We start from the raw sequence: 18,496 nt of genomic DNA on the forward strand, positions 1-18,496 counted from the left end.
AAGAATTCCACTCTGAGGGAGTCTCTTAAGTCAGTAAGTTCATTGAAATTTTACTGAACAAAATGTACCATTAACCGTTGTAAAGAATATAAAACAAAAGACATGACAGTTGCCCTCCAGAAGCCTAAAGTAGAAATGAGAAGGTAAAAAGAACATGATTTTTACTCCAACAAGGTGAATGAAAAATGATATGCAGAACAAGTGAAAAACACCAAGTCGCAAAGGGACTGAGTCCAAGGGGAATCAGAGAGGATGGGTCACACAAGATGCCCACTTCTGAGGGCTTCACTACCCGGATGGCCATGCCTCACAAGACAGCCAGCCAAGAACAGCAGAGGTGGATATGGGCTGAATCCTGGAGTGGCAGTTGATGAAGAGGGGCTGCCAAACAGAAAGATGACAAAGACTACTCGATCACTCTGCTGGTCTAGCAGGACCGCAGCCACAAACAACCTAAGCTCCTATGGGTTCAGAATAGCAGGGGAGAAGCTGCTGAGGCCACTGTCAGGTGCTGAGGTCATTTCTGGCCTCCTTACTATAAATCCTTAACTGAGATCATCTCAGTGTGTTTCTATTCCTTGTCAGCAGAAAGAGCCTTAACATAGGGACAGCAAACTTAGGATTTCTCTGGAAAAGATCCCTAAGTCTTAACATAACAGACATGTCAGAATGGGAAAGGAAGGGAGCCGATCCTAAATGAGGGAGGGCACAAGTCAGGTACAAAGGCTGAGTCAGGAGAGCTAAGGCCCAGCTCTGAAGGATGAGGCCAGACTGGGAGGCGGCAGACGACTTGCACTCCAGAACCTTGGGAGAATTTGGCTTTAATACACTTAGAAAAGAAAAGGCCATGGTGAGTTGTGAAGTAAGCATGCTACTTTGAGTCTCAGTAAAATTCCAAGAGCCTTTAAGAACGTACTTCCAAAGAAGTATAGCACCGAGAAGGCTCCAGTGAGGACGGGGAGAAATATCCCGCTCTCCTGACTCAAGTGTGAAAGCAGCCCCGAAGGGCTCCTTCTCTGTGTCCAATTAAGCACCAGCTTACACCTGCTGCCCTCGAGGACCACAGCACTTGCAAATAGCAAACGTCACCATCTTTGCCTAAGTCTAGATCATTCCCCCAACATTTCAACCTTTATGAAACCAGAGCATATCAGTGCTTACAATTAATGTATAAATTTATCATTGTAAGGCTTGGCTTTTCTTCTCCAAAAGCTACCGTTAAAATAATGATATAATTTATAACATGTATGATATTAAAAGAAATATGGTAATCTTTTACATTTTCATACATTTATAAGAAAAATGTAATTAGCATTAAAAATATCAGAGTTCAATAAAAAATAAAAACAGAACACATCTTTCCCATTCAAAAATGATACACGGCGACCCACAGAACAATTCTCTCCTGAAAGAATTGCATTTGGCTTCTGAAATGTTAGTCTCCTTGGTGGGTTTGTTTTCTGATAAAGCTTAGTGCTTAACCGCTCCAGTCCACCTTCAAAACCTATCTTCACAGCACTGTCAGAAGCACCGTCTCTGCTTCAGTGAGTTCATAATTCTTCACAGCATCAATGTGCCTTCTCCCAAAAATACAGATACATCTCTCCCAAATTAATGCTTACTGAAATCAATACACACACAAACGGTCTTTAAGATATTGTACAATATAAAAATGCAACATGTAACATACTTTCACTTGAGAAATATACTTACTTGTGCTTAAGAACAAATTTCACATTTTTGTAGGCAAAGGCTACCAAGTAAGTGCTTACGAGGGTCATCACACTATACAGAACAGCAGACTGAACGAGATCCATGTGCCATATTCGCCAATATAACCCTGAATTAAGATAAAAGGGGCGAGGGGTACAAAAGGAACAAAATGTTACAACCCGGTTACAAAGGCCTGCTGAATTAATCATAGCTAAACCCGGCAAAATACGGCCCGAGCTAGGGAACCCAATGCAATGAATGAGGAGCTCCGCACGTGGGACAGCCAGGGAAGAGTTAGTGTCAGGTCTTCTCAGTAGAGAACCCTTGAAACACATGACCTTCCTATTACTAGTCCAGAAGAGATTTCTGCTTCTTCTAAAATTATAAACTCTGGCTCAACAAAGTCACGATGCAGACCAAATTTTGTTCATCGCGGTACTATCAGGCTCAACACAGGCCGTCCCACCCCGCGCGCAGCGCCGCCCGAGCCACGGGTCACCCGCTGACGTGGCGGCCACCCCACGGCGGGCGGGCGGCCACGGGCTCCACGCCGCGGGGATAAGGCCGAAGGGGATTAAAGCTGGACTCGGCCGCCCGACGCAGCGCGGGGGGAGACAGGAGACGCAAATTCGGGAACCTCCAGGTCTAAACACAACCTTGGCCAATTCTGCAGTGTTCCCACCCAAGTGAGAATTCGAGAATAGACCTAACAAGAACATGAAAAGTTGAAAGAAGGGAGATCGCTGGCCCAACCCCTCTCATCAGATTAGGAAAAGGACGCTCAGCAGGGTGAAGCGGTCGCCCGACGCTCCACTCCTCATTCAGTGCGCGCGGCAATGCGAACCTTCTCTCGGCTAATTCGTTAGTTTCTCCGAAACGAGCCACGATAAAGCTCAAAATCTCGGAACGACAGTGGTGCCGACGGAGAGCAGCCTACAGGCTCCTCGCACGGTGCCGGCACGAGCTCTCATCCCGGGGCGTCTGAACCCAGGCTCGGGCCGCCTCCGGGCCCGGGGCTGCGCGCCGTCCAGAGGGCCTCGGGGACCCGCCGGGAGGCCGCGCCCTGCTCCCCAGCGCCCCCGCACCCCGCCACCCTGTGCGCCCCGCCCCTGCACCCCGGCGCCCCGCCACCCTGCGCCCCGCGTCCTGCCCCCCGACGAGAGCACGGAGCCTGCAGCGCCGCGCCGCCGAGCGCGGGGAGAGCGAGAACCGGCCCCGGCCTCAGGCCCTCCGAGGCCCGCCCGCCCGGCGCTCACAGATGGGGATGGCGGACACGATGAAGGCGTTCCCGAAGAAGAGCGCGGAGGACTTGGCCGAGAGGTTGCGGCTGAAATCCTGCAGGAGCAGGTCCTCCTCGGACTGCTGTTTCGAGCCGCCTTTGGGAGCCATCGTGGGTCGGAGCCCGGGCCAAAGAGGGAGCAGGAGGCCGCAGCGGGCGCGCAGCCGAGAGCAGGCCTCTGCCCCGCCCCACGGCCGCCCTGCTTCTAACGCCGCGTCAGCGTCCGCGCGGAGGCGGGCTCGGCGCCGCGCGGCGCGGGGCAGCTTCCCCGGGATTGGCCGGCCCGGCGCCGCGTCGTAGGCTTCCCGACGTGATTGGCAGAGCGGCCCGACTTCCGGATTTCCGGCCCCGGCTCAACTTGTCCGCTTCCAGAAGGCCGCAGGGATTTGTAGTTTAGAGGGTGTGGGTTTTTTTTTTTAGTTAAGAAAAGCTTATTGACCATCCACTTTACGGGTGCTGGAGTTATGCGGTCCAATGTTGGAACTTGGAAATAAGTACCAAAATAAGAAGCTCTTTTAGTCCCGCGTCTTGCAGTCGTTCGTTGAACGAGGCCATGGGTCGTTCCCTCTGTATGCACCAGCCCTGGGCACTGGAGCAGGAAGGAGAGGAAGATAGGGTTAGCCAACACGTGTAAAGTCACTTCTTCTTTACGCACCTCCTATTTCATTGAATAGCCTCAGAAATCCTATGACCTGCACGTCATTGCCCCATTTTGCAGGTGAGGAAGCTGAGGGTGGGAGACTGGCAGTGCTGGTCTCCAGGGCGTGGGCTCCTTTCAACGAAATAACGGGCTACCTTTGTACGAAAAAGAAGGCACTTTTGCTTTTAAGGAACTAATGGCCTCATTGATGAAGATGTATTTAAGATGTGTCTAGTACATTTACAAATTACTGCTATTTTATTACTTTTGTTTCAACTAAATCTTTAGAGTGGTGCGCTCTCCAGAGCCACGCTAAATCAAACATAATACTAAGTAAGGACAACATGTGGTCTGGACAGTCCTCTGAAGCTCAGAAAATTGTGTATGTCTATTAAGACAACTAGATACCATATTTAACTCATTAATCACTTTTCAAAAAACACGGCTCCACCGCTTCACACTCAGCAGGCTTCCTTGATCTACGTTACTGACGCCACACAAAACTTCCTCAACCACTAGCTTCCCTGTCAACATATTTGTAGATCCTTCTTCCTTACTTCATCCAGGTTGTAATCGACCTCCACAGCTTCCATTCTAATGGAGCTTTCTGTCTTCAGCCTTTTTCAGTATCTTCCCTGTATGGGACCACAGTGAGCTTTCCCGAAATATAAAACTTTCCATTATCGACAGCAGGTATTCCCAAATGCCAGAAGTTTTCAGCAATCACAGCAAAATGAGAAAGAAAAAATAGACTATCTAGTGAATTTTTCAGAAAACTAAAAGTATCCATTTAAAAATATCTGCACTTATGTCTTTTTTTTTAGTGTTAAAATGCTCTGTCTTTTATTATGTGGTGGTGGTGATAGAGAAGAAACTCTTAAATTTTTCTCTTCCATCATATTCCTCTCTCAGTTTTTCCACCTTAGTAAATCACACCCTTTTTCACCCATTTGCTGGGGCTAAAATGCTGGGTTTCAACACTAATTCCTTTCTTTCCCTCTCCATCTGTGACCAATTCATCAGCAAAACTTTATGAATCTGTCTCCATTACTAGATTTCTTGTTTGCTATTTATAAACCAAGGATATAAAAAGAAGATAAAAGATAAAATTAGAAAACTATAACATCAAAGGGACAAAAATTATCAATATATTTAAAAGAAAAAGAGGAAGAAAATAAGACAAGAATGATAAGGTTAAAAAGAATTTTACCTGAGAAAAACATTTAAACAATTAAAACAGGAAAAAGTTTGAAACAAGTAGATAAACATGTTGAAATGATCAAAAGGAGCTAGCTGAGAAAAATTAACACACTTTGTAAACCAAGAATTAAAACTAAAGATAATATAAACAGAAGAGAATCTAAAATAGTAGGAATTTAACATTTTTATAGGGGTAAGCTAAGAAATATGATAAGCAACGATGCTTCTGACAAAGAAGGTGTTCTGGTGATGGTCACAGCAAAGGTTAGGAAGGCAGCAGCCCTCAAGTGCTGTAGCAGTGTTTTCTTATGCCGAATTCCGTCTAGCTCCTTTTAAAGAACAGCGCGATCTAAGGATCATCTGTATATGGCATATTCCACCACGAAAACCCTGAGCAGCGGGGTTCAGAGAACCTCTGGGTTGGTGCTGGAAGGGGGAGTGCCCAGAGAGGGTGTGGTAGCTCTGTGCCCCTTCCCACATACTTTGCCCCTGTGCATCTTTTCCGTTTGGCTGCTCCTGAGTTGTAGCTTTTGTAATAAACCTGTAATTGTCAGTAAAGCACTTTCCTGAGTTCTGTGAGTTCACAAATTATCAAACCTGAGGAGGGGATCATGGGAACCTTCGATTTATAGCCAGCTGGTCAGAAGCACAGGTGACAATCTGGGGCTTGAGATTGGCTTCTGAAGTGAGTAGCATCTTGAGGGACTGAGGCCTTAACCTGTGGGGTCTGCACGGACTCCGAGGAGTTGGTGTCAGAACTGGGTTAAATTGTGGGACACGCAGCCCGTGTCTGCCAAAAATTAGAGAATAGCTTAGTTAGAGAAAGTTAGAGAAAAGCCTACACGTGTGGTGTCAGAAGTGTTGAGAGTACCGCAGGAGGAAATAGTTTTCTTCCTTTTATAACGGCAATGAGCGAATTGTGCCAGGTGTAGGACACGAGATAGTGCTGGGATCAGCCTAACTGGAAAGCTCATCTTGCCAACAGGCACTCAAACTGAGATCGATTCCATAGGTAGACAGAATCAGTAGCAAGCATTGTGTAAGGCAAACACAACATGTTTGGGTTTTGTTTGCCCCATAAACGCCCAGATTTCCTAAGACTTAAATGTATACAATATAGAAAAAAACTTAAAAGTATTTGGATGTGTGGGTTTTTTCCACACCACCAAGAAATTAACTCACTTCTCTTCGGACACTGACCAGGTGTCCCATAAATTTTACTCAATTCTGACGCTACCTACCTGGAGCTAGAGTCAGACCCCGCAGGTGAAGTGCTCAGTCCCACCAGACTGTCCCCACTTCAGATGCCAATCTCTAGTCCAGGTTGCTACCCGTACTTCTGTATAAATCAGAGGTCCCCACAACCCCCTCCTCAGCTTAGATTAATTTGCTAGAGCAGCTCACAGAACTCAGGAAACCAGTTGACTTACCAGATTACCAGTTTATTATAGAGGATATTAAAGGATATGAATGAACAGCCCAATGAAGGGATACACAGGGCAAGGTCTCAAAGGAAGGAGCTTCTGTCCTCATAGACTTTGGGGCCCAGCACCTGGATGAGTTCTGGTTCATCAACCTGGAAGCTCTCTGAGCCACCTTTGGGTTTTTATGGTGGTTCCACAACATGGGCATGATTGATTAAATCATTCGCTATTGGCTGCTTCAACACCCCCCCCACCCCCACCCCCACCCCCACCCCCACCCCCCCCCCCCCCAGCCCGCAGAGGTCAGGGAGTGGGACACAAATCAAGATTGGTTCCCCTGGCAGCCAGCCCCCACCCTTAAGTTACCCAGAGGCTTTCCAAAGCTCGCCTCATTAACCTAACAAAAGACACCTTTATTGCTCTCAACACTTAGGAAATTCCAAGCGTTTCAGGAGCTTTGTGCAGGAAAAGTGAACGAAGACCAAATACATATTTCTTATTATAAATCACAATACCACACGTGTAATGAAGGCTTACCACTCAGAATGGCTTGTGCCCTTTTGTAGAGGATGCTGGGGAGTGTTGGCCTTTAGACTTGGTCAGGCCCTTCTTCTCCGACCAAACACGTACCCTGCTGCTGACGGGAGATGTCTGCCAGCTGGGTTATTTTTTTAATAAAGATAAGGTCTTGAGAATTATAAGTGCATACTTTACTGTGGAATTGATTTTTTAAACCAAATGAGGCATTAAAATATTTGAGGGGCATGCATTTGTCTTTGAGCCTGAAGCTTATACTTTCAAGATAAATGTTTTCTTTTTTAGGAAATAATGATGTGTCCCACATAAATTGAAGACTGTGTCTGAAGCAGCCAGAAAAGCCTGTTTCTTTTATGCCGAAGAACATTTGTAAAGTCAGTTACTTCTTTAAGAAAATGATACACATCTACAGAAAATATGTTATCTTAATAACCAGTAATAGAGGCCATAATACCTTAACTCTCAGGACTGCCCCTGGAATCTTCTAAATGTGAGACTTATCACACACGCATCGTCCATGCAGCACTGCAGGGCACAATAAAAACTAATATTTGCACTGGAATTCAATTTTCTTTAGTTACACATTTAACCTAAGCACTATGGTAACAGAATATAAGATAAATTAGGTCGTAAATTTCAACTGGAATGGCTTAGATGATACAAAAGCACAGTTGTAATTTCTTGCTCATCTTTTACGAGTCTTTATGTTACTGCACAAAATTGGGGTTCTCTTGCTCAATGCACATTTTAAAAAGCCAACTAGGAGGCCAGCCTGGTGGCACAGCAGTTAAGTGCGCACGTTCTGCTTCAGCGGCCGGGGGTTCGCCAGTTCGGATCCCGGGTGCAGACATGGCACCGGTTGGCAAGCCATGCTGTGGTAGACGTCCCACATATAAAAAGTAGAGGAAGGTGGGCACAGATGTTAGCTCAGGGCCAGTCTTCCTCAGAAAAAAGAGGAGGATTGGCAGCAGTTAGCTCAGGGCTAGTCTTCCTCAAAAAAAAAAAAAAAAGCCAGTTATTATGGCATCAGCTTTTGGGAAAAGAAATCAGCTTTATTCTGCAAGATCCATCTGCAGGGAGACAGGTGATGGGTGTCCTCAGACCTGTCTCCCTGATTCAGGATTTGGCGCAAAATTTGAGAGATCAGGGAAAACAGACTGGCACTTGGAAATGCTGGCGGGACAGGTTTTGACTGGTGGGCGCCAAGCATTTACGGTGAGGGTCTAAACATTTATGGTAAAGTTCTAAACATTTACAATGAGGTTCTAAACATTTATGGTAAGGCGGGAAAGGAATTTGGACACCAGATCTTCCTGAAGGACAGACCCCTCTGATAAGAGCTTCTGATAAGAGTCCACCTTTAAGTTCCAGTTACCTTTCGCTCCCTTGGTTCCGTGGAGACGAGAAAGTTTGGTTCTGCAGTCATTTCAGGTCAAGATCTCTTCTTCTTCACATGCTCTGGCCATGCGACTTTGCAGATTTTCTGAAAGACAATTTCCGAATCACTCTGTTGATGAGAGATGGGGTCTATTGGAACTGGCTCTAAATGGGCTTCTGTTTCCCACACCCCACCAACGTTATCTAACAGCAACCTAGTAGGTAAAAATTATGAGACCAAATTCTTGAGCGGAATTTATTCAGTCTCAGTGTTTATTTCATTTGATTTGCTAGTTAACTAGTGGTGTCCATCTCCATACTCACAAAGACACAAGGAAGGGAATTCCAGGTAAAATGAATATCATATATGAGCGCATAGTCGTACAAGGGCACAGTAGAGGATTGAGATCATTTCACGGATGATCACAAACCAGACACAATGAGGGAATTAAAAAGAGGAGGATATGCTTCTGTCACTGTAAGCTCAATGGAATCATCAATGTTCTCCTAGCTGGACACCTACGCCAGCTACTTAGGCTGTTTTTATCCAGGAAATAAAATGAAATTAAGTTCTAATCCCTTTCACAGCATTTTCTCATTCCATCTTCCTTTGCCTCTGGGCAGATAGGTCCCTCTCTCTATCTGACCCATGTTTTTATTCCAGCTCCGATCACCTCCTCTAGGACCTCTCTGTACCCAGCATCCTTTCCTCTTCCCCCTCCCTCCCATGCATAGTGCTCACGGGCCTTTAGAGTTAGAGAGATCTGATTAATCTGCCAGAGTGATAGCACTGTGATCTGAGGCAAGTTACTCACCTTTTCTGAACCTCACTTTCCTCCTAAGGTTGGTGTGTGCATTAAATGAAACAAACAACATAAGGCCCTTGCCCAGGGCCTGGAACGGAGGAAGCTCTTAATTATGCTGGTTCTTCTTCTTCCCTCTTCGCTTCTCTCTTGATGTGTTGCCTCCTGCTCAATTTATAAACTTGCTCAGCTTTCTCATTTCCTACACACACACACATACACACTCACATGTGTGCACATTTTCCCTCAACTCTGTTACATGCTTACACTTCCCAGCTATCCTTCACTACAAAAGACAGAATTCTGAGTCTGCTGAGACTCACTCACTTCCTCACTTCCCACTCATCATGTGGCAGCCTGAATTCCACTCCTGCCTCCCTCTGAATCTGCTTAAGAAATGGCCTATTAAATTGCCAAATCCAACCTTTTTTCTCAGTTTTTAACCCCTTACCCTGTCTCCAGCATTTAGCACCGTCGCACAGCTCATCCTCTCAAGAGTTTCTCTTCTCTACCCGCAGTGTAACTGGGGGAGCCTCTGGCTCTCTGCCCACCTCTCTGACAGCTCCTTGTCTGGCCACGCACTGACCCCACTGCCCCTCCTTGCTTCTTGGAGTAGGTTTGCCCACTTATGTGGATATGAAAGAGTCAAGGGGTAAATCTGTGGTGGCTCCAATCAGAGGTCTCAGAAAGTAGTACCACACTGGCAACAATTTTGGCAAAATGGAGATAACTTTTTCAGCTAAGTCTTAAGCTCAATGTTGCTCCCTAGCCAACAGAAACTAGGGTGATCTTTGAACTGCTTTGTACCCCAGCAACACAGAACAAAGTGAGGGGAAGCTGGAAAATGTACCCAGGGATTTACAGAAATCACGTTAGAGAATAGCCTTCCTTGTCTTCTCTTCCTACACAGGTCAATGCAGTAGCTGGTAGGAGCAGGAACATCAACACTACACACATAACTGCTGAACACTGTGTATTTCAAGTCTGAGCTCTAATCAATTACGGGTAAGTTGAACATCAAGAAATGGTGCACAATCAGATAATGAACAAAGAAAAGGAACTGAAACTTTTCCCTTTCCACCCTTTGCAAAAGTTTCACAGATTCTCAACTAAGATGGCAATAGAGTCATAAAAATCACACGTGCATTACCAGTTTGTCATACATATATTGGTTAACAGCCCTAGAGTAAGATTGCCTTGATTCAAATTCCACTTCTACCACTTATTGGTTGTGTCAAATTCGGGAATTTATTTCATCTCTCTCTAAGACTCTGTTTGGTTTTTTTGAGAAAGATTAGCCCTGAGCTAACTGCTGCCAGTCCTCCTTTTCTTGCTGAGGAAGACTGGCCCTGAGCGAACATCCATCCCCATCTTCCTCTACTTTATATGTGGGATGCCTGCCACAGCATGGCTTGCCAAGCGGTGCCATATCTGCACCCGGGATCGGAACTGGCGAACCCGGGGCCGCCTAGAAGTGGAACGTGCGAACTTAACCGCTGCGCCACCGGGCCAGCCCTGTAAGACTTTGTTTTGCTAATCTATTAATCAGGGGAAATGACGATGCTTTTTTCGTAGGGATTTTGAAAAGATTAAATGAGAAAATGTATGTAAAGTACTTAGCACAGTGCAGGACTTGTGCTTCGCATTCAAAATGTGTCATGTAAATATTTCTTTTTCTTTTGCTATATTTCCAGATTTAGTTCCTCCCTGTCTGAGAAATCCTACTTTAATTATGTGTAAATAAACAAACGTGTGTGTGAGTGTGTGCGTGCATAGTTAAAGCTGGAGATAAAGCAGGGGAAGCTTGGCTGTAAGAAGACAGTCATGCCTGTGTAAGGTTTGCAAGGCCTCAGACTCTGCCCAGGATAGAAACCAACTGCCATCCACTGCATCCTCCAGTAAAGACAGAGGGCACATGGGCCCCCGCCCTGGGAAGGGCGCAGAGCATCCTATAGCAGAAGGGCTGAGTGAGGAGGAGTTGCTTTTTCAAACCTCTTCTTCACCAGAGTACCATCTTACTGCTGTATTGTAATTATAAAAGAAGAATTCTGATTCTGAAAGTTGGAAAACATGAACACATATAAAGAAGAAAACCAAAATTAACTGTGATCTCACAACTCAGAGATAACTTCTATGAATATTTTTAAAAACTTTATTTAGTCATTTCCTATGTGTCTATGCATATAGATGCACATCTATAATGAACAATTGAGATCAGCGCTATATATAGTTTTGTCTACCTTCTCAATTGTTCTATGAGCATTTTTCAATGTCACTGAGATATCTTCAAAACATTCTTTTTTTTTCTTTTAAAGATTGGCACCTGAGCTAACAACGGTTGCCAATCTTCTTTTTTTTTTTCTGCTTTTTCTCCCCAAATCCCCCCTGTACATAGTTGTATATTTTTTAGTTGTGGGTCGTTCTAGTTGTGGCATGTGGGATGCTGCCTCAGCGTGGTCTGATGAGCGGTCCCATGTGCGTGCCCAGGATCCAAACGGGCGAAACCCTGGGCCGCCAAGGCAGAGTGCATGAACTTAACCACTCGCACATGGGGCCAGCCCCTGAAAATATTCTTTCTAATGACTACAGAATTGTCCTTTGGATGAATGTACTACAATTTATATATTTATTCAACAACTCATTATTTTCTAATCACAAAATAATTGCATGTCCATTTATAAAATTAGAAAATGTAATATATAAATCACCCATAATCTTATCGCTGATATGACCACTGTTAATATTTTGATATATTTCCTTCTAGTATTTTTCTATAATTAGCTATTACTTGCTTAAAATAATTAAGGTCATATATTACAAATATTTTCCCATGTCATTAAAAACGCTTTCAAAACAAATTTTAGTGCCTGTAAAATATTAAATGATGTATGTCTGATCTCACTCTCTTACTGGTAGGAAGAAAAGAAATTTCTAGCCATAAGGACAGCAAATGTCCAGAAAGAGAGGGAAAAAGCCTGTATGAGGCCATGCTCTCTCTGTCAGGAGTATCTTTAGAAAGAGTCAGACTTGCTTGGCAGGCAAAAGTCAAGTGGTGGCTTCCAAGGCTAGGTTGCCAAATCCAAGAGAGGGGAACTGAGTCAGAACTCCTTCAGTTACAGGTGACAGAGCCCTTTCTCAAACAAGCGAGGAAAAAAATCAACAGAAAAAAAAATTTAAATAGAGATAAGAAGAACAAAAGAGAAAGAGGTAGGGAGGGAGAAAGAGGAGAAATTTATTAACCAAGATGAGTAAAAAGAAGTTCCCTCATAGCTGAATCAAGAGGCTCCAACAATGTCCTTAGGACTTTCTTATTCGTCATCTCTTGTCTCCATTCATCTATGCTGGCATCGTTCTCTCCAACATGGACAATATGGATATTTTCCTGAAGGAAAGCTGGTTATATTACTCTCTAGTTTATATCATCTTTATGGCTCTTGATCCCAGAAGAATAGATAGTAATTTTCCTGAGGAAAATTACCAGCAGAGACACTGGTTGTCTACACTGAACCCACCTCCATGGTTGGGGGGGATCAAGCATCTGATTGGCAAAGCTGATGTCTGGGGACCACATCTAAGGCGTGCAGGAGGGCCAGCTCCACTTTCCTGCGTGGCAGGAGGAGTAGGGATCTCGAGACAAGGAAGAAATGCCTGCCAAGCAGGTAAGAGGTCAATAGTCACACTATCACAGGCGAAAGATCATGAGAGGGCAGAGAGGAGCAGGCTGGTGATTCCAGGCCGGAGTCACCAGGTGCGTTCCTACACATTCAGGAGCCAAGAGCGGGAGGTGTGGTCCCCAGTGGGGATGGACATATGAAGGCACCCTCATTTGTTTAACCATTCCATACTGTTAACCATTTAGATTGTTCTAATTTCCTTTTTTAGCAGTTACTCTGCTAAGAACTACTTTCTTTTTTCATTTATTTTACAATAATATTTATTCACTTATGATTGTAAAATAAACATATGTCCACAATAAAATTGAAAGATAAATACCTACATTTCTACTACCCAAGGGCAACCAAATTGTATGTGTGTATGTGTGTGTGTGTGCATTGGGTCTATATATACATGCATAAAATTGATATATATTCTTCAAAAAGAATTTTCATTCATGATTAAGACTAAATTAGAAACATTTATATCATTAGTCTTTGATATCAGAATTCTGAAAGACATAGAATATTTCATCATGTAACTTATCAAAAAAATGTCAGCCATTTCTTGATTTGGGGATGTTTAGGTTGTTCCCATTTTTTCGCTATTATAAGTAAATCTGTATTAATTATAAATATTTGTCTACGTCTCTGATTATTTCTTTGGCATAGAGTCCTAGAAGTGGAGATACTGGGCCGAAGTGTGTGAACACCCTGTGAGTACAGCCACACAGACTGGCCCAGGGTCAACTAGGCCGAGGTGCAAGTGACGGGGGGACGACACTCCGTAAGGCAGTCAGAGTGGGAACGGCAGGAAGCCAAGAAGACCTAACTTGAACGTGAAGTCCTAACACTGGCTTCATGGAGAAAACACAGGATCTGTTTAGGTTGCCATTCAACAAGATCCCATCTTTCTTTTTTTAAAGATTGGCACCTGAGCTAACAACTGTTGTCAATCTTTTTTTTTTTTTCCTGCTTTTTCTTCCCAAATCCCCCTAGTACATAGTTGTATATTTTAGTTGTGAGTCCTTCTAGTTGTGGCAAGATCAAATCTTAACATAGGTGAATTGGGGGTTTCACATTTTAATTGACACAGCTGTCCCTAGTGGACTGGCCCGGAGGGATACAGCCCCCTGCACCCCTCACCTCCACCTCACTTCTACTTTAAGTTGAGCTCCATCTGCCCCCGGCTACCCAAGCTGTCCCAGAGAGAATTGTCTCCACCCGGGAATGTGTGTAGGACAAAGAGGAGAATTTTCTTCACCAGAAATGTTCCACAGTCTTTTTTCACACAGCAGTCAGAGGGAGGGAACAACACTTTCCAGAGGCGTCTGCAGACTCTCTTCTATGAGGAGCAAGAGAAACAGGGGCTGCGGGGGGAACAGAGTTCTCCAGCATCCTGGCAGAGCTGGCAGCTGGGGGGAGGCCTGAGAGGCAGCTACAGCTGGGAAAGGAGTGTGGGGGTGAAGAAGGAAGTGAGACGGACCACGGCAAGCACCAGAGTAAGAGTGCAGGAATAAAGAACTTCAGAGAAAAGAACTACGGCCAAGAAGCATAGCTGGGAAGCATTCTGTGAGGTGCCGTGTATCTGGTCCGGCTCTTTAAAAATGCCAGCAGCAAAGAGCTGCATGAATTTTCAAGGCTTCCAGAGGCAGATTCCTGTTTGTTTTGAACGTGACTTTGACAGCGACTGCGCCACATGAAACCTGGAGGAAACTTTTCAAAGTAACCAAACAATGAGCCCCCATATTCTCCTTAGAAAGAGACACTCACTCTGTTTTCCACAGGATCTGTAGAATGCATTCGTGCCACTTTTTTCCTCTCTGGTCCTCCACCCAAATGTGTAATAGCTTTCTGTTCTATGACCGGATGGACTTACTATGGGGTTATGCAAAAGGTATTCTGAAGTAGGTTCTTCTGGTCTTGTCCTGTGTCTGCCATGGCCTTGATCCAGAGCTTGACGCCCAGTGCTGCGGTATGCGTGCTTGCTAAATTATGGCGAAGGCAGGAAAAATAACAGTGACACAAGGAGAAACTTTTCATTATTACAGAAATCTGCTTTGTCTTCATTGATTCATCAAATCAACAAACATAGATTGAGGGTTTAATACAGATAAAGCTCACTTCTTCAGTCTGTTGTACAAACCGCTTTTCTGCTCTCCCTCAAGAATGTGACTTTTCATCTGTTGATCATTTTAAAATTGGCTCTAAGAAAAACACATTGTGGAATGAAGAAGAAAGCAGTTTCTGGCTGATAAAGACCTGGCTTCTATTGTCGGAGGGCAGAAGAGGTCAGGCGGTGCTCTTCATTTCTAAACAGCAAAGCATTCTTTCTGTATTGAGATGTTTAAAATTCTTTGATCAAGAAGTGCTTTGGCCCGATAATTAAGGAATGTACTTGATTTAGTTTATCTTATCTGAGGATGAAAGGAGAAAAGAAGTGTGGTTTGGGAAGGGAGGAGGCCTTCTTAGGACACCAGCCCCAAGAAAAAAGAAGATAAGCCAGAACAGCCTCATCAGAGGAACGTGGTGGCGAAGAGAAGCGGACAGAGGTTTTAGGAGTTAACGGAGTGCAGCGGCTCCGCTATGCTACGCTACAGGAAGAAGCCAGACGGGGCAGAGGGAGGAGAACAGGGGAGTCTGTGGGCTTCAAGTAAGTCTTGGTCTCTCCTTCTACCACGCTGGCTTCACGCCTGGAATCTAGTGCGCAGACCCCCTTGTCTGCTAGTCTCTCAGGTCGTCTGAGGGCAGGCGCTTGCCACAGGAAGGGAAGGAGGGGTCGTGGTGGGGGAGAGAGTGGTTGAGTGACCGACCCTCCTGCTTTTCCAGCACTCTCTAGGTGTTAGCACTGACAATCCTGCATTCCAGGAAGTCCCTCCGTTCCCTGCAAAACTAGACAGTTGGTTATCCTATTCACCAGCCTGGAGTGGTCTTAGGGAAAATTCAAGCATTCACGGATTCACTTAGACATACTTTTTTTCACAACTTCAAAATATTCAGATTGTCTACACAAACACCAAGTCACTCGGTTATAAACCAGAGAGGCATGAGTATGGGACTAGACAGAATGCGGGCAGTGGGGAGGGTGTCGGTCCTCGGAGCAGATTTGAAACGTATCACCGCAAATCCAGGGCAGGGAGATTTTGCAACGTTTTTAGGAAGCAAGCAATGATAAACATACAGAGAATTTACTTTTTACTCATTTAAAATTTGTAGAATGCTGTTGATATTCTCTTTATTATTAATGTTTTTATATCAGTACACATTTTTGCTTGTCCATTTGTTTGGGATTTAGAGAATGTAACTGTTTACAAGGGATTTCACAGGTTAATTTGCAGCCACGCCCCCCCAACCCAGTGCTTCCCATGGTCTCAGCTGTTCAACGTTGAACCCTCCCAACATGGTATGAAGATGGAAACCTCGTGCCTAGGGAGGCACTGTCTCCACATCTCAGTGTTCGGCTGAGAACCATCCCTTTCACATACTGCTGACGCTACAAGTTCAGTGTCTCTAACCTAAACCAGTCGCTAGACATTTCAACATTGCCGAGTCCTCTCCACTCTCCTTGCCCTCTATTTCCTCTTACTGATGCACAGAGAACTCAGGCCGCTTTAGAAGCCTGCCTCCTTGCCATCCTGCCAGCAGAATCTCAGCCCTGACTCCAGCCACACCCCTCTGTTCCTCCGTCGCCCCTGACGTGCTGCTTCTTATTTCTAAGTCATGTCCTCTACCTTGCTGACTCCGTCCTTACCTCCATCGTCCGAGCCCCACGTCATCCACCATCACCTCTGCCTCCATGTATCTTCAGCTGCTCCTTCTCTGTGGCTCGGTTCTTCAGCATTTATACACGCTTAACTCACTTCCATCTGTAAAAGAAATTCTTCTTCTATGCAGTTGTTCTCAGCGCTGGCTACTCATTAGAATCACCTGGGCAGTTTTAAAAATTGATGGTACCCAGGCTGCACCTCACGACCGTCAAGTCAGAATTGCCAGGGTGGGGCCCAGGCGTCAGAATTTTTTTTTAAAGCTCTCCCGTTGACTCCAGTGTGCAGCCAGGATTAAGAAACACTGATCTAACCTATCTATCTCTCCAGCCACCCCATCTGTCCTCACTGTCAAACTTGACCTGCTGCCCCCTTCTCTGACCCCTCATTCTTGCCTCCACCAGCGTCCTCTGGCTCCTGCACCCTCCACTCCCTCTCTGCCCTCCAGCGCCTCAAGGTCACAGAGAACCTCCCATTGCGAGGTCCCACTCTGCAGGCCTTACCTCGCTTGACTGGGCAGCGTGACAGGCTGACCGGCCCTCCTTGCAGCGTCCCCCTTCTCCGGCCCCTCATGCTGCCCTCTCCTGGCTGTCTCCTCACGCTGTGCCTTCCCCCTTTTCCCAGGCTTCATCCCCTCAGGTTCTGTCCTTGTCCTTCTCTACCCACTCGTGTTTGGCAATCTCATCCACTCGCTTGGCTTTTATTGCCATCCAAACGCTAATGACTCTCAAAGAGCCTAACAGCTTCCCTGGATGCCCCGAAATCCCGCCGCCTCCTGCACAGCTCCACTCGGGCCTCTCAGAGCACCCTCAAATTCAGTGCCAAGACTGAACTCTATCTCACCGCACACCCCCAAACACGTCCTTGCTTCATTGTTTCCTATTTCAGTTGACATCCAGTTGCCCGAGTAACATGGGCATTTCCTTCTCATCCAGTCAACCAAGTCCAGTTGGTCCTATCTCCGACGTAATTTTAATTTGGTTTTCTTTTTAAGTGTTACTCCTCTGGGAGGCTGTCTCTGATCCTAGACTAGGTTTGGCCCCTGCTCTGTGCTTTGAGAGCGTGCAGTCCTTGCCCTAGCACAGCACTCATCAGAACCCATAGTAACTGCTCACCGTCTGACCCTCGAGGACAGCACGGAAGGTGTCAGGGACTCCAGAAGCACAGTCTCCACCCACCAGCCTCTCAGAGTCTAGCGAAGAGCACTGATCGTTGGAATAGACGCAGAAAATGCGTGTGTGAGGCTCTCATATTCTGTGGAAGGATTGCGTGAGTTGTGGCTGTGCACACTGGCTTGAGGGGACAGGGGAAGCACTCTTGTGGCTTCTCCCTGCTTCAGTCGAGAGCCTCACAACAAGTAGGTCTGCTGAGTTGATTCCAAATGAATTCTTTCGGGGAGAACAGAATAAATTGCATGTATCTTCCTTTAGAAATGCTGACCCTAATAGTTAACAATACTGTATTGTGTATTTGAAAGTGGCTAAGTAGATCTTAAAAGTTCTCATCACAAGAAAAAAATCGTAACTATGTGTGGTGGTGGATGCTAACTAAACTTCTTGCGGAAATCATTTCACAATATATACATATATCAAATCATTATGTTGTACACCCAAAACTAATACAATGTTATATGTCAATTATATCTCAATTTAAAAAAAAAGAAAGGGGAGAAAAAGGAAAAACAAATGCTGACCTTAATTCTGAAAGCCCTTAAACCTAATATGGTCTGAAAATCTAAGCATTTTAATTCTATAAACTAGTCTGAAATAATGTTAATAAAAAGTCTTGGTATGCCTGTTGCAAGATCTATTGTGTATTTATAAATACCGTGTGCATATTAAATATTCGAACATGTATTATAATTTACTGTATAGTGCTTACTCCCAATTTTCTCTTCCTGAAAAGGATCATGCAGCTGTTAATTAAGTTAAGAAAGTCTGTTCCTCAGTTCTCTTCCACTATATTAGCTAAAACGATGTGGTCCATATACGGTGGGAGCCATGGAGAAAAGATCAAATCTGGTGATCGTGCTACTGGTTGAAATTCTGCGACCTTTCACATGTTTGTTTTCAAAGGGAACAATGAAAAAAAAGTTCTAAAAGCTGT

General features: G+C 45.1%; 1 protein-coding gene across 2 annotated transcripts in view; it reads right to left on the reverse strand.

Moving 5' to 3' along the window:
* SSR3 (signal sequence receptor subunit 3) overlaps positions 1-18,496 on the reverse strand; it is a 38,847-nt gene that overhangs the window by 11,485 nt on the left and 8,866 nt on the right. The window contains exons 2-7 of one of the 2 annotated variants that reach the window (XM_070582165.1): positions 16,378-16,492; positions 14,506-14,614; positions 8,169-8,276; positions 7,248-7,318; positions 2,970-3,581; positions 1,714-1,840 (exon numbers count right to left, since the gene is read on the reverse strand). In XM_070582165.1, coding sequence (XP_070438266.1) covers positions 1,714-1,840; positions 2,970-3,102 — 260 coding nt within the window. In that variant the 5' untranslated portion in view covers positions 3,103-3,581; positions 7,248-7,318; positions 8,169-8,276; positions 14,506-14,614; positions 16,378-16,492. The remainder of the gene's footprint in view (positions 1-1,713; positions 1,841-2,969; positions 3,582-7,247; positions 7,319-8,168; positions 8,277-14,505; positions 14,615-16,377; positions 16,493-18,496) is intronic. The other variant, XM_008513590.2, reaches the window with a different exon arrangement.

This window comes from Equus przewalskii, chromosome 18 (assembly GCF_037783145.1).
Source record: "Equus przewalskii isolate Varuska chromosome 18, EquPr2, whole genome shotgun sequence".
Classification (NCBI taxonomy): Eukaryota; Metazoa; Chordata; class Mammalia; order Perissodactyla; family Equidae; genus Equus; species Equus przewalskii.